At 35.8% G+C, this 17,069-nt stretch overlaps 1 protein-coding gene across 1 annotated transcript in view; it reads right to left on the bottom strand.

Moving 5' to 3' along the window:
* Window positions 1-1,477: 1,477 nt before the first annotated feature.
* The window catches only part of LOC149227342 (alpha-soluble NSF attachment protein 2-like), a 249,567-nt gene continuing 233,975 nt past the window's right edge, over window positions 1,478-17,069 (bottom strand). Inside the window, exon 10 of the mRNA XM_089377761.1 lies at window positions 1,478-1,819. Coding sequence (XP_089233887.1) covers window positions 1,739-1,819 — 81 coding nt within the window. The 3' untranslated portion in view covers window positions 1,478-1,738. The remainder of the gene's footprint in view (window positions 1,820-17,069) is intronic.

Below are 17,069 nucleotides of genomic sequence, written 5' to 3'. Positions count from 1 at the left end.
ATATAAAGGCCAACATAATGAAAAACTCATTGGTATTGAGAGACATTGTAGAAGAATGGTGTCCTTCCTTGAGAAATCCAATTCAATGTACTCTAGTTATATTGGGAGGATCATCATTGTATTATGTGGTAATAGAAGAAATTGCTTGTATTACTAGAGAAAAACTTCCTATATGGATCAATTCTTGGGAATGACTTTGGAAATGGAACACTCACCTTTTTAGTAGAAGAGGTTTATGTAATAATTATATGAGCTCTAAATGTGGTAATCATATATACAAGAACTACATGGAGCAGTTTGATCTCAACACTAATACACCACCTTTAATGAACTTTTTGTCATGGATGGCCATATGTATGTTAGGGTGCAATAGAGGATAGGCTCGCCTTTAAAGAGTAATGCTATTTATCCAAAACAACCCTTCACATGGCATGTCACAAGCAAAAAGAATAGATAAACCTTACTTGTACTAGTGAATACCTTCAACCTGTTATATATATATATAATTTTACTCTTTATATCAATACAAATATCATGTTATTTGATATAGAATTAAAATTTATTACTAAAAAAGTTATATTAGTAAAATTATATAATTTGAAAATAAGTTTTTATATGTACTTAAATTTATCATTTTTTTGTTTGGAATTTTTATTAAATTTGTTAATAGTTACAAACACAAAATCAGGTGATTATATAGTACCATGTCAAACTTATCTAATATAATATGTAATATATAGTAAAAATAAAATATTTTTATCACACATACATACATATATATCAATTGGATATAATTCAAGTAGTTGAAAGAAATGTTGTTATCCTCATTACTTTTCAATTTTTATATGTAACACTTTCACCCTATAATATATCTAAAGACCAAAAACATATATATTCCTCTTAAAATATAAAAATATTTCATATATATAAAACTAACCTAAAAATAATTTATTTTTCATATATATATATCGCCTCAAAAAAAAATTATAATAATAATTTATTATGTATATGTATCGAATCAGAACTTCCAAGCACGCCCCCAGCATCAGCCCAATTTACATTATGGTATTATTGCTTTAACTGCAGTTTTTTCAACATTGGTATCGCCTCGTGGATCGTAAATTTTATTACTCCAAAATAATAACAAATTTACGAATAAAGTTAATAACTAGATCTGCTATAGTAAGGGAGCATGAAACTGTCTATCTACTCTAATTGTGTTCTCACAATTGGAAGGAAATATCACCATGCAAATGAACCGTTTGGCACCAGCAAGGTAATTTAGAGGGACTAAGGAATATTTGTTTGAACGAATCCGAAAGAATTAGGTATCTCAAAGATATCATTTTGATAAGTTAGACGGAAATTCAAGACTCCCCCCATCAAAGTGGATTTGATAACACGGAATTGGGAATGCATATTCTCCCCGGACAAAAATAATTATTAGATCAAGTTTAAAGAGAAAAACACCTCAATATAAAACCAACCATACATTATAGCTGCAGTTGCAAGCCATTACAAAGCTCATAAACATTAGTAGATTCAGACACCATACATGATAGCTGCAGTTGCAAGCCATTACAAAGCTCATAAACATTAGTAGATTCAGACAGGAAGGAAAACAACTAAAATCACAAAATTTAAAATTTTCAAAGCTACTAGTACAGAATCTTGAACACGCTGTCCGTTGAACGGATGCCCCAGAAATCATCTATACTCAACATCCCAAAATATTTTTTCAGGTAAGGTCATCCTCTTCAAGCTCCTTGGACTTCAAAGAATTCTTTACCCGCAGCAGCAGAGTTGTTTTCCATTGATCCTGATCAATAACAAAGCCTTGGACATTAGATTGCGTGACTCAATAAAATAACAAGCAAGGTCACGACAATCCAATAAATAAATATGTTATTTTATTCGAAGGTTGCACTAATGTTGAAGCACTTTCGAGGTTTTAGCTTATTTCCCTTTGAGCAAAATTTATATACTAGATAATTAAAGCCCACTTGAGTGGAACCATCCTCGTTGGCATTTCATAACCTTGTTGGTTTCAATTTCATTAATGGTTTCTTAACCTAATATGAAGTAGATGTGTGATGTCTTCACTGTTGAACCATTCTCAAGGGCATTTCATAACCATGCTGGTTTCAATTTCATTAATGGTTTCTTAACCTAATATGAAGTAGATGTGTGATGTCTTCACTGTTGAACCATTCTCAAGGGCATTTCATAACCATGCTGGTTTCAATTTCATTAATGGTTTCTTAACCTAATATGAAACTGATGTGTGATGTCTTCCCAGTCTAACAGGATGTTGATAGATTAACACTTAAAAAAAAATCTAATATTTAAAATAATTCAAGAAATTTATATCAGTTTCCTTTAGTAAAGTAAAAAAATTATCATCTCACAAATAAGGAATTTACATTTGGGTAAGAGAGATGTATAATTCTTACATGTTTAACATGGAATTAGTACTTGTTATTAAACAAACATTTCAATATAAGAAAATTTTTGTAATTTTTTTAAAATTATCTAGAAAGGTGCTTTCTGCAATCCCATCTAATGGAGGTGTGTGAAAGAGAGAGATATCCATCTTAACATAAGATCTATCACATGTGGAGAGGTATCAAATCTCTCAAGGTGATACATTTCTTAAATTGTGGAGGTATCAAATCTCTCAAGTTGAAACATTTCTTAAATTGACAAATTGTGGAGGTATCAAATCTCTCAAGTTGAAACATTTCTTAAATTGACAAAATTGAAGAAATGTTACACCTTGAGGGGTTTCATCTCTCTCATCACATAATAGATATGGAGTTAAGATGATATGTTGTTCAACATAAGGGAGTTGTAATTTGTGGAGTTGACATGTAGTAAACATAAATCTTAAGTCCAAATCTATCATGCATTGAGATGGATAAATTCTTTAAAGAAAACCTTTTCAATTTAAAAAAAAAATGTTAATTTTAGTTAACAATGGTATGTTCTATGTTTAGCAGAATTACTTCAATGTTCCTTTAGCAGCTCAATGACAATTTCCAATTAGATTTTCAGTAACAATCACATTAACCATTAATCACATTGACAGTGAAAGTAGATAGAACATAAAACAATATGCAGAAGACAAGCCAAGACAAGAGGACACCAGATTTGGCAGATGCCAAGATAAAACCCCAAGATGGGGAAAACCCTTTGATTAATTCTTCTTATTATTAAATCAAAAGTTCAGCAAAGAGAGAGACTTCAAAAGTCAAATTGATTTGCCTAATTCAAAGTCAAAACAACCCTATAAATTTATGCATTCAACTGCAGTCAAACTTCAGCGCTAACCAGAAAGTCAACACTGATCAAAACAACAATAAATTATCCTCAAAACAGCTCAGTCTTCCCCAATCAAATTCGGCCTCCAACAGTGGTCAAATTCAGCCCAAAACAATCATAGAATTTGCGTTCAAACTTTGTCAACCTGTAATTTTGGTCTGCAGTCAAAGTGCACATAATGCCTCGGTTTTTATGCCAAAAGATGTGGCATGTAGAGACAAAAATAACCCCAAAAGATCAAAGTCAAATGATCCATGGAAGATCACGGTTAATGTTGGTCAAACTATAGAATTTCTTGTTATTTTCGGCTCTATAATTCAGTCTGAAATTTTGTCCTCCTTGATCCACACATGTGAGAGAGAAGAATGCCCAATTTTACGAACCAATGAGAGAAGGAGAGAGAATGTGTGAGTGATGAAGATCCAAATGAGGTGAAAAGTCACTTGTATTTATACAATTCGTTATAGGTGAAGAGACACATCCATTGGGCTTCTTGAGCCTACATGTTGATGAGGCCGACCTGAACAATTTGCACAGGTGTGAGCATAAATTCAAAATCACACTTCTGCTTTGTTGAAATATGTAACTAGGTTCGGTCTTCACAATGACATATGTAATCATGATTTTATGTATTTAATAAAAAGAGAAAAACAAATTTATTATTGTTATTCTTCAGGCATGGGTTTCATGCTAAAGGAAATTTATTTTTAGGTCAAGCACCCATTGAGTGCTTCTAGGTTTGTCATAAAGTCAATTGAGTCATTTTCATGTATTGAAGACCCATTTGGGCATGTTACATATTGTAAAGAAAAAATTATTGAGTCAAAATAGAGTCAAAAGATCCTCTAAGACCTCGTCATGGCACAAAGATCAAGTCGGCCTACATGAAGGGACAAGTCGGCCTCAAGATAGCAATCTATACCTGTCAAAAGGCTATATATAAGAAGGAACTCGACCTCATTTAGATACACGTTCAAGAAAATTCGATCTCCTTAAGGAAGAAGTTGGAAAAGGATGACGAAGAAGAAGAATAGAAGTTTTGGGTCTCTCTCTCTCTCTTTTGTTAGGGTTTCTACAGTTACTGGGAAATTCTGAAGCTGCATCGAAGTTGTGAATCTGCATTGAAGTCATGAAGCTGCAAGATCGAAGTTATGAAGTTGCAAGGTTGAAGTTGTGACTCTGCAAGGTCGAAGCTGTGAAACTGCTTCTAGGTCGAAGCTACTGAAGCTGCATCAAAGTCGAAGTTGTGAAGTTGGTAGGTCGAAGTTGATGAAGTTGTTAGGTCGAAGTTGCATAAATTGTTGCTGGGGTTGAAGTTGTTGCAGAAGTTGTTGGAAGGTCTATGTTTGTCGCTGAAAGCTGTGTAAGGAAAGCTCATCAAGAAGGAAGGTTGACTTGGTCTTGGAGGGTCTTGGTCAAGGGCCATAGGTATTGAAATTCGCCAATTGAAGTTCTATAAGAAGAGAAGAATTCTTGTGGTTTTCCTCTCAGTTGGAGAGGTTTTGGCCTTGGCTGATTGCCTACATCTTGTGTCGTGTTGTCTCTTTGTTCTTTGTGATTTGTTAGTTGTTTTATGATAGAGAAATCTAATAATAATAAAGGAAAGAAGTAGTTAATCAAGTAAAATAAAAATACATTACAAGCAGTTCTCAAAGTAAGAGAAATCACCTACACTTGCTGCCCCTAGATTTCTCAACATGCTTGTCCAAATTGGATGATCTTTATATCAATATTGAACCTATCGAAAAGAGGAATCTAATGCAATCATCATATCCATCAAATGAGTCATCCCAAGGTAGAATTTGGCTCTGGTTGCCAATTTTAAAAGAAAAAGTATACAATTTCTAAAAAAATAATTAAGTATTAAAATTGCATTTCTGAAAATTTGATACCTCTTTCAACATACTAAATCCAAACACAAAATATTTGCACTGTGATATATATTTAGCAAATCTAAAGATCAATACATGTTGTAAGGGATATTCTGTTTGTGAAGTTATTTTACCTTGAAGAATACTTTTATAACTAGTGTTTTCACTTTGAAGAATACTTTTATAACCTATTTCATATTATGTAAACCATACGTGTATTTCTTGAAATTAGTATTGGATTGTTACAATCGTATTATGGTCATTATCAATACTAAGTTGTACACACAGGATAGCGTTTGTATAATTGCTTCCATCAATTCCGTTCTCTAACCATTAATACAATTTCCCAATTTTTTTCTTGGTTTTCTTTGATGGAAATGGAATCTATTTAGTTATGCTTTCAAAATCATAAGTGGGGTTTTCTATGTTACTTGCATATATGTTAAATACATCGAAAAGGTAAAAGAGTAAAGGGCACTAACAGTAAATATTAGGGATGAGTAAAAAAACACTATGGATAATAGAAATTTGGCAGACATGGAATCCTCTTTAGAATTGTCGGAATTTTCCATATAAGAATGATTCCAAATCAAGTTGGATTTCTAATGTAGTTGAAATAATCTTGTTTATCGAAAAGGTAAAAGAGTAAAGGGCACTAACAGTAAATATTAGGGATGAGTAAAAAAACACTATGGATAATAGAAATTTGGCAGACATGGAATCCTCTTTAGAATTGTCGGAATTTTCCATATAAGAATGATTCCAAATCAAGTTGGATTTCTAATGTAGTTGAAATAATCTTGTTTATTGAAACCAGGTAACATGAAGAATCATGTATTCCTAACATGGTTAGGTTTGTTTTGTGGTCAATTTGGAATAAAAGATCCTCATACAAAAACTTTAAGGCAATTGCTTGCCATATAAAGTGTAGTGTTACTCATATTAAAGATTATAAGAAATACCCTTTCAAGCAATACATGTAACTAAAAGTGTAGTGTTACTCATATTAAAGATTATAAGAAATACCCTTTCAAGCAATACATGTAACTAGAGCTAAAGCTTTAGTCATTAGTTGTAAAAATTAGTCATTTGTTATTTTATATCTATAGATTTTATATTTTATAAGGAAAACAATTTAGATAACAGTTCCCCCTACAAGGAAAACGATTTAGATAACAATTGTCCCTACAATGACCTAGAATAATTTAGATAACAATTGTCCCTACACTGACATAGAACATGACATTACTAGTCTAAAAATGAAGATAACACTCTTTTGTTGGAGAACATGAATTTTAAAACAATATTCAACAAGTTATAATTTTAAACAACATTTCCAGCCCTAACCTTCTATGGTGGGATGAAAACCTTAATTTAGCTCACAATGCATAAAAAAGTTTTAAAGATTAGTTGAAACTTTTTTGAGTACTTAAGTCATCAAGCTTTGCAATTGTCAAATCTAATAATTTAGAATGACTCGGGCAATGATCAAAATCTAACCAAATGAATCATATTCATGGGATTCACAATGATGTGATATAATGTTGGATATCCCCTATTCAACCAAATTGCTAAATTTTATATCTTATGTAGGTTTTAACACCGTACAGAAATTACCTACATACGAATTCTAAAAAACAAAAAAATAATAATGGCAAGAGCATAAAACATAAAACAGATATACACAAAGATTTTCCCATGGATCCCAAAACCAAGAATACCAGATTGATTTTTCATTATATTCCTTTCAATGTTACAATACATATATATACATGCGGAAGCATCCATAAACCCCAATCCATTAACCCTGGATGAGAACATGATTGTAGTTCCCTTGACTGGATCTACAAAATACCATGGATAGAAAACCGTCATGCCCAAAACCATGTGCAAAATTGATGCACAAAACCATAGGTAGGTTCGCCCACCTAATATAAGGTCCAGCAAAAGAAAAATCTCAGGTCGCTGCCTCGGACCTCGTGCAAGGGGGCTACCGCCCCCCTGTGACCCCCCCCTCCCCCCGTGCATGGGGTAGTCATGGAAAGAATATAACACACACCCAACATCTTAGATGATCACAAGCTTGACGTAGATCACAAGGTCGCAAACCATTAATAGTGAAAAAAATAAAAAAGAAGAAAGCTCTAATAGTGAAAAACAAACATTTTGTCCATGTAAAAAAGAAAATCAATATTTTTCTAATGGATTAAACAAAAAACAATAAGTTATAACAACATTAAGACCTTTATCATAACTCTAACAAAAATTTCAACTGGTACGAATAAACACTTTATTGGAACTTATAGTAAAAATAAAGAGAGAATGACAAACACCTAATACAACAATGAGTGTAAGATAACGAGAGCCCTTAAAATCTATTAAAGTAAAAAAATACAAACTTCTAATCTTTAAAAAGAACATTTTTTTGTTAGGTAATGTGAGTCCTGAGATTACTGGAACACCTAACTTGTGGCTTGAGTAACTGCGACCCAGAGGCATCTAACCCGTCAAAATCACCTAGGCTGCACCAGCCCTTAGCATGGCCAAAATTTTTCCCATGAAGTTTCGAGCCGGTGACCTTTTCACCATGGAGTGTCTTAATAGAGCACCCAATCACTATCTATTCTACACCCCGTGGGCAATATTTAAAAAGAAAATTATGTAAATAGAAAACATCATAAAGTTTTACATATTTCTAAATTTCAACCTAAAACTTCGAAAGTTAAATAAAATAATATAATCACTATGGATGATTGGAAATTGTACCTTAAAACAATTTATGAATCCAAAATATTTTAAACAACATCAAAATATTTTTTATAAAGAAAGAGGTTTTAACTTTTGAAAACATTGATTTTAGGGCTAAGCATCTAGTGAAAGTAAAAGTTGAAGACATTAAAGGTTGTTGAGCAAAAATCCCAAAAATTGAGACTTCTATGCTTATGCATTACATTCATAGACCTTCCATAAAGATGGTTTACATAAACCTTGGATTGACAACCTCATCATTCCTATTTTTAAAAGTGGGGAAAAAGGTAGCTCCTCAATATACAAGACCATTATGATTAGTCATCTTTTAGCTATCTTGTATGGAATTGTTTTGGAAAATAACATTAGCTTATAGTCAAATTGTTATTAAAAAATTAAAACAAAAGGTTGAGCTAGTTCTAAAAGCTATCCATTAATTGTGAACCACTTACTCTTAATATTAATACATATAGTAAAATTAATCTCTTTTTTGCTTAAATTTAAGAAGACTTTGATACAATGCCTATAATAATCTATGCAAGAGAATAGAAGATCTAAAGGTTTTTTTTAATTGAGTGCTGTAATGATAAGGTTGTATGAGAAAATAATTGCTAAGCTCAGTATTACAACAAAATCTAGCAACCCCATTTGATGCGAAGTCCCAAGGGATAGTCTAGTGCAACTCAAGAAGGCTACTCACTACTACCATAGTAACTCTTTGTCTCACATTTCGTTGGATCTTCTCTAACTCAAGAGGAGGTTCCCTAAAGATAGGATTTCCAAGGCTATATAGTGGAGGCAAAAGATGGTTTATTGAAGAGTAAGGCTAAGCAAAATGGATGGTTGTACTATATATAAAATAGGGAGAATGAAATATGAAGGAAACTCCCAAGACCAAGTGCCTAATCACACCTTGGTAAATGGATTCAAGGAAGCATAGATCAAAGAAAGTGAATGCATGAGGATGTAAGGAAATAAGGGCTGCCATGCATGGTATAAATCAACCTTAATTTGTTGATTTCTATTGCAGAAAATTGTTCTTGGAAAGCTTGGTGTGCTATTCAAAATGTTGGTATGGAGGTGATGCCATATCATGATAGCAACAATTAGGTTTATTAAGTGTAAGCTATATACTAAAACCATAATAATATGATATTTCTTCACATTACATTATCCAAATGAATCATAGTTCTTTATAAGGCCTTCATATCAACAATACAAAGGTTTCCTACAATAGAAATGAACATATGAAAACATAACAATCATAAAGCCTCATGATAAAAGATGTTATGCCTCTCATCTTTTATTCAATCTCCAAGCATGTGATGTACAAATGAAGTCCAAAGGGAGAGCTACCCCATCCCCAACATCCCAACAACCATTACAATGGAGAGAAAGATCCTCCTTATGGAGTAGGTCTTTTGTCTCATATAAAAAAGAATTATTATCTACTAACTCACTCCATGACAAGTCAAAGAAATAATATAAAATTGTAGTTAGATCCTTGAATCTATGGTTTAACATGTCATAATATGTGGACACAAGCCTTTTAAGGAGAGCTCACCCCCTTCCAAAAATAGGAAATAGATTACATCAAAAGTCTCCAAGTTAAACAATTAAAAGCATGCATGATAACTAGGTCAACATGCAGACGATTTATAGGATATTTCCCTCCAAGAATGGATGCATATGCAATAGAATTAAATAACGTTCAACCTAGGAGGATGTGTTCAAAAGTCTACTTTGGAAAGCTCACAAAATATGCTCACCGAGGTTCACGAGAGATAAAACAATAAAATATTCATCCTGGGAGGATGATCTATAATCAACCTCCAAATTTAGTGTTGTAACATCTTATTGGCAAGTCAAAAAAATTTCGTCCTCTCACAATATATAAAATTAGAATACTATACCTAGTCATAAGTTACATCATACCCATAAATAAGATTATAAATATAACTTTTAATATTACATATTATATATGGGGGAGGTAGGCGCAGGGAGGGGGAGTTGTTTTTAACTCGAGGGGAACAAAGGTGTACAATTATTCTTGGAGCCTAAGCATATCCACAAAAAATGTTGTAGAAGCCTATGTTCTGTTTTAGGGTTTGAAACTCGTCAATAGTCTCACAGTTCCTAAATTGACTGTCCCGGGGGACTCATTTATCAACATAAAACTCCTAAATTTTAACAGAATTTGTAAAGGTAACTAATTGTCCTCTAGTCTAGTTGGGGTCAATCTAGAAAAAGAACTCTTGACATCTCTCTCCTACTACCAAATTCTCCGACATCAAAATTATAAAGCAAACAGGCTTGTAAATTGGGCAAGACAAAAAGAAAAAAATAACACATCTTATGATCAAGTCGAAAAATTTTGACCTCTCACAATATTTGTGCAAAAACTACCATTTTTCATCACCTCAAAGCCTCTAAGCCAGTTACACGCATGGTCAATATTAAGACTTGACAAGGTTGTTTGACTATGACAACTATCCACCACCAACAAATTATCTATTTCTTGGTGACTATGTTGATCATGGAAGACAAAGTACAGAGACAATATGCCTTCTTATGGCCTACAAGATCAAATACCCATTGCTGCTAAAACTAATGAAAATATACTTTTTGTGTATGCATGGGGGCCTTTCTCCACATTTAAAGGACTTGGATGACATAAAAAATATGTTGATGTTTATAGCTCAGGAAGGTACTTCTACATAGACCAAGTGTCAAGGTGTGCAAAAGTCGCCCAAAGTCTCCTTAGGACACTTGCTCAAGTATTGAGTAAGTTGCTATTATAACATAGCCTAAGTCGAATTTAGGAAAAGCACATAATTAATTATGTTGGCTATTGAGCTAAAGAGACTTAAGAAAAGTAAAGTATTTAATTTTGTGATTATGTTTAATCTCAATCATTGATCTCAAATGAGGCAAGATCTAATCTCAATGGTCAATCACTTTGGAGATTAGGGTTAGGGATTTAACTCAATGTAAATTTATAAAAGTAAGGCTAGGGAGAGGAGAAAGACACACCATAAAAATGACATTAATAGAGACATCTCAGTGATCAGTGAAGAAGGACTTCCATTCTAGTGTGTCAGATTTGAGGAAAGTGAAGAAGTGCAACATAGGAAATTTAGATCAACTAAGGAGATTGAGGATAGATCTAAGGCCTGATCTGTTGGATCATATCCAAGGTATGTTGTAATTGTATTTTATTCAGTTGGACCATTATCCCAAGATGAAAGCCCAAGTAGGTTTTAATTGAGTTATTAATGGAGAAACGTTAATTGGGAAAAATTTATATATGTCATGTGATTGAGATTGGTGTTTAATATTTTGCTTCCATTGAATCATTATGTTGAGAACCTAATTGTGCACTTATTCAGTAAATTTGTAATATGCTAGGTTAAGAAAGTGCTAGGTGCCAGGTTCAAGGAAATTTAACATGGTATTAGAGCTAGACTCAGAAACTAATTTCTAAATCACTAGGAAGGTTAGGTTTGTACAGGTGTTGTAGGAAGGCAAATTTCAACTGCTATCCTAAGAGGCACAATTTTTTATTTGTAGGCTGATTAAGTAGATGATATGACGACTGTTTGGTAATTTAAAAAAACATAAAGTGTTGATATGCATGGGCCATATTGGTGATATGAGGGGCATGTCGAGAGGAAGAAGGAGAAACCAAAAAAAAGGTTCAATCGTGGAGTGAAGCGAGCTAGGCTGAAGATCAAATTAAAAGAAAAGGAAAATAAAAAGGATTGACAATTGTGGTGGTCGATAGGCTAGACACCAGTAGACCAAGTTGTGGAAGTCACCATCATCACAACACAACGGTACAGTCACTGTCCAATACAGAAAAGGGAGCCTATGGGAGCAACACACAATAGCCTGTAGATGAAGTGGATGGGCTAGCAAACATAGGTCACTACACTATTAGTAGCAACATAGGTAGACGAGGAAGCTATCGATATTTTTTGCAGGAGATGGCACCTTTGTCTAATGGTTGATGGGATTGGTTAGCACACGAGGGCAGTAGTTCATGGAGCAGTCGAGTCGTGTGATGTAGTCAATGGAGGGTGCATGCTAGTAATAAGTGTTATCACCAAAAAATTGATCATCTAGCCTAATTTACTAGATGGATCGAAGTACACCATGTAAAGCCAATTTTACCATAGCAAAATTGTTTTCTACTTAATAAACCACATTTGTTAAGTAATTTATAATTAAACCCATGAAGAATAATGAAATAAATCACTATTTATTTAATTTTCTTCTAGGAATAATTAATTAAACCATTGTTCAATTATTATTCCTTGTCATATTTGACCCAATTATGAAAAATCAATAGATAAATTATTAATTATCTTATTTTTCTCTAGAAATAATTAATTAATCACTAATTAATTATTATTCTTTGTCAAATTTGACTAAACCCCTTAGGAATAATTAAATAAATCATTATTTTTTTATTATTCCTTAACCAATTTCTTGAGATGATAAATAAGTCATTTATTTATTTATTATTTCTAAATAAAAGTTTAAATACTTTTTCCTTCCTAACCAAATATAATAAAATATTACAAGTGGTTATTCCAAGAATGGGGTTAATAATATTTTATTATTGCTCATTATTCGAAGATAACTCAATATTTTATTATAAATAGAAGGATTTTACATTCATTATTCACTTTTGATTATTTTCATTGTTGCACTCATTGTTGTAACTCTGATTATTTTCATTGTCGCACACCATATTTTTGTTGGGTTTACACATTATAGAGGAGAGAGACTCTACACAAGCTGAAGACATTTGAGGATAGCCAAGAACCCATCCCATAGAGGGAGACTGGTAACATTTATTTGTTCCCTTCACAAGTGTTATAATAAAAACTATTCTTTGTATATTTGGTTTCCATTGGATGATTGGAGTTATTACTATTTCTTTTTGTTGTTTAACTATGATTGTGGCATAGATCAGAATTTTGGCAGGTTTTGTTTCTATCAGTTGTTGCAGATCTACAATGTTTAGCAGCCATTTATATTGTTGAGATTGTTTGTCATCCACAGTATTAAGTGTTTTCTTTTCGTACATCTTTGAGAAGAAAACACTACAACAAAATTGGTGACTCAGCTAGTTTTATACTTCAGATCCAGAAACCTGGGTGACCTTTGGTTTTTAGCTTAAGGTTTCTTCTTTTTTTTTAGTCTCTTAATGTTTACTAGATTTTTAACCCTAGATCTATTAAATTTTTGACTTTCGCAAGCTTTCTCGTCTTTTCCACAGGTCACAGGAACCAACTGCGACAGAGACGAAATTTTTTTCCAAGATTTGTCGACCGAGGATCACGGAGCAGAAATCACACTTTTTAGCCCAAAAAGTGCGATCTGGAGTCTAGAGCGCACCTTTCAGCCCAAAAAGTGCGATCTCACCTGAAAACAGGTCAGTACCTGCGATTTTAGGGTTTCCAAGTTTTTATCAGATCTGTTTCTGAGTTTTGTTGAGACCTATCTACTGGGTTGTTTGACCTATGTCTCATCCCGCTTAGGCCTTGATCTACTCTGATTTACTCGTCAAAGTGGAATTTAGCCCCCTAGGGCTTCTAGTACGCTTCCACCTTTATAGGAGGAGTTTAACTGAGTGAGTAGTTTGAGTTTCTGCAACACTTTCAGCCATATTTTCTAGATTTGTACCCTTATGTTGCATATCTATAAAGATAGGTTGTCACCATCCATAGTTTCATATTAAAACTTGTTTGGTCATTGGCTTTAGGATCCCATCGGTTCACCCATCTCCCTATCTTTTTGCAACAATCTTCCTCTGATTTTTTGTTGTCGCTGCACCACTTTCCAGCAACCTAGTGTCACTTGATCCCAGTCACACGACACTTAGATCTCTTGACCTTTTTAATGTGTTTTCTGTCGATTTAGCCACCAACTAGCACAGTGTTTTCAAACCCAGCTTGCGTGGGGTTTAGTTAATTATTTTGTTGTTAATTTCAGTTTATTTTCAGCAAACTTTTTTCTTTTTTACAAACACGATTTGGGCTTAATCAATAAATACACTTGCACACACAAGCACACCTTAAGCGAAGGGTGCTTGGTTTACACCGCCAAGCCAAGACTTAACATAATAAATTTATCTCCCCTCATCGAGACAAAGGCATATTGTTGATCTCCCTTCACCATTTCCATGTCACGTGTGTCTTACCACCATTGCGCCACCAAGGCGTTTATTGCGGAGACTATTAGGCCTTCATCCCCAGTTTCTGCTTGGGCATATTACCCCTCCCCGTTGGGTTCAAGTTCATAGCCCTCTAAGTCCCCATACTGACTCTTCTCCTGGTTCATCCATTTCCTCATCTGATTCCAAGCCTCCTTCACCACATATTGTCACCATGTTTGGACCCACAGCTGGTGCAGGAACCCAACCTAGTGTTGGCTCCGGTTCTATCCTAGTGGTCACATCAAGTGGAACAGTCTCGGGAACCGTTCCAACAGCCCCATGCTCCCCTTTATAGCTGGGTTAAGTCTAGCGGATTTTAGCCAGTTGATAAATGACCCCATACACCACGATGTTGGTTGGCCTTCTATGTTGACTAAGCTTTCCTCAAACATCCCAAAGTTTGAGTGTAAGTTTGATCCTTCCACATGTGGTGTTCGTCCAACTTCATTACCAATGATTCCATTCGTCTTCGGCTATACCAACGAATGCTCACTGGAGATGCTGCACAATGGTATGTAGACCAGCCCTCCGCATCTCATTCTGTTTTCGCGACTCTTGCGAAAAGCGTTCCTTTCATATTTCTAGTTACCTCTCCGGTATGACACCGGTACGGAGCTATTGACCTCATTCCGTCAGTCCTCCGCCACTTCCCTTTCCAACCATGTCCAAGAGTGGCGTCGAAGGAGGAGCACATGCCATGCCCCCCCTTTCGAAGACCATGTCTATCTAGATTGGTTTCTTAGGAGCCTTTTAGCACCCATTGGAAAAGATGTCACATCCCATTTTCCTCAGACCGAGGAAGAAGCTCTCCAAACTGCTCTAAGATATGACTTGATTTATGTGCAATCTGGTTATGTCTATACCGTCATTCCAAACCTCCCTCGTCCTGGAAGTGCCAATGCACTGGGGGCATTTCACGCCGCCAACGGTATTGTTGGAACCCTTTCACATCCTTCACCATATACTTAGCGAAGTTATGGCTATTTTTAGGGGGGCACCAGTTCCTCTAACACTCATGCCACACCTACGAACAACATGTTTTCAGGACCCCAACCTGTCTACCAAACGGTTACTCCTCCTTATGCACAGCCAAGTGTTCCATCCCCTCAAGCATTAGTGTCACAACCTCCCATGCATCCTCAGCCCCAGCAGCCACCGCCCCTTCAGGGTCAAGTGTTTGTGCAGCAGAGTGCGACCAATCCCCAAAATTCGAAGAAAAAGAATAAGGGGAAAGGTAACAAGGGTAACCAGGGTAATCAAGGTAACCAACTAGTGAACCCCATGGGAGCCAGCCTAACACCAACAACTAGCAACAGGGCAGCCAGCCCAAGTAGAACAAGGCTATTCGCACAAACAAACCTTGTGCATGTTGTGGTGTACATGTCCATTATACACATGAGTGTCCTCTCTTACCCCAAATGTGCCAAATGTGGGAAGCTCAAGCATCTTCTGGAGGTCAACAATCGTCTCAGAATTCGGCATCATCTCAACCGGCAGTACTTACAAATCCTTTCCTTAAGCAAGGATTCGTCGCTGCCCAACCTCAACCAAGTCAAGTAGCCCACCCCCCCAACCTTCTCGTCCTGGCGACTACCAGATCCTTATGATGAACTCAGATGAGGTTAACCCCTCCGATATCAACCTGCAAACTCGGTCACATCAATATGACAAGCCATCAACTTCGTCCACCACAGAGTCCAAAACCGAGGCAGCTACTGCACCTCTTACGACACCAAATGGTCCATTACAGATCCCTCAAGCTAGATTTGAGGCCATTCCTAAGATCCCAAAGGGACCATTACACCGTAATGCGACTTCTAACCGAGTTGCCCATACATACAAAATAATAGACGACTTGGCACAATCACCTGTTGCCATGTTGACGTTGGAAGTACTCCAGTCGTGCCCATCTCAAAAAAAATCTCTACTAACTGCTTTGGGCGCAGTAGATCCTTCTAACGATCGTTTGATTTTCTTCCCAGTTGATACATCAGAACATCCCCCGTTGCCTTCATTTGTTGCTTCCAGATACTAGTTAGAGTTTATAATGCCATCATCTCCCGATGCATTATTGAAGAAGGTGCATCCACCTGTGTGATGTCCGTTGTTGTTTGGAAACAACTTAAGTCACCCGAGTTGTCCCCCTCCACCATCACTTTGTGTGCTTGGGATGGACACTCCTCCCAGCCCCTTGGCATGTACGACACTTGTCCAGTGCCCCTTGTGGGCAAGACTATTCATGTCGACATTGAGGTTATTGATGCCCCTTTGGATTATAACATTCTCTTAGGTTGTAGTTACACATACACCATGTCAGCCATCGCATCTGCGATGTTCCACAATATGTGCTTCCCCCACGAAGGGAAGATCGTCACCATCGATCAGTTGACTTACTACGAGCCGACATCCGTGACCTCCCCCGAGTCCATTATCTCGTCAATGTCGGATAAGTAGTCCTCACCTCCTCTCACCGATGTCTCACCCAGAGTCTATAAAGATTCCTCATTGTTGGGTGCTTTCCTTGGTCCTCCCCCTCTCATCTCAGAGCCTAACTCTATGAGTGTTTGCATGTTACAAGTGTCACGAGCTTCTCTCAAGCAGTCTAGTACATCCGATCAATAGCCATCTCCTCAGCACCCTGTTGTTGCCATCCCAGCTGAGCCCTTTGGATCCACCCCCCCAGGACCTCCTCCGTTTGTGGGTGCCTCTCCTATGTTTCCACCAGGAATTGTTCCTCTAGGTCTCAACCATCCAGGAGCTATTCTGCTGGGACATTATCCTACAAGCCAGATACCTTTCTTATTTCCCCCTCCGGGAGTATTTTTTTGTCCCTGTCATGGCTTCACTGGTCCTCCCTAACATGACTTTGGGTATCCCAGTATGGTACATCGATCCCCCTGCAA

This window comes from Pinus tabuliformis, chromosome J (genome assembly GCF_031772625.1).
Source record: "Pinus tabuliformis cultivar Carrire ecotype Pingquan chromosome J, CPIR1, whole genome shotgun sequence".
Classification (NCBI taxonomy): Eukaryota; Viridiplantae; Streptophyta; class Pinopsida; order Pinales; family Pinaceae; genus Pinus; species Pinus tabuliformis.
The sequence above is the reverse complement of the archived record's forward strand: the minus strand, read 5'-3'. Positions and strand labels throughout refer to the sequence as shown.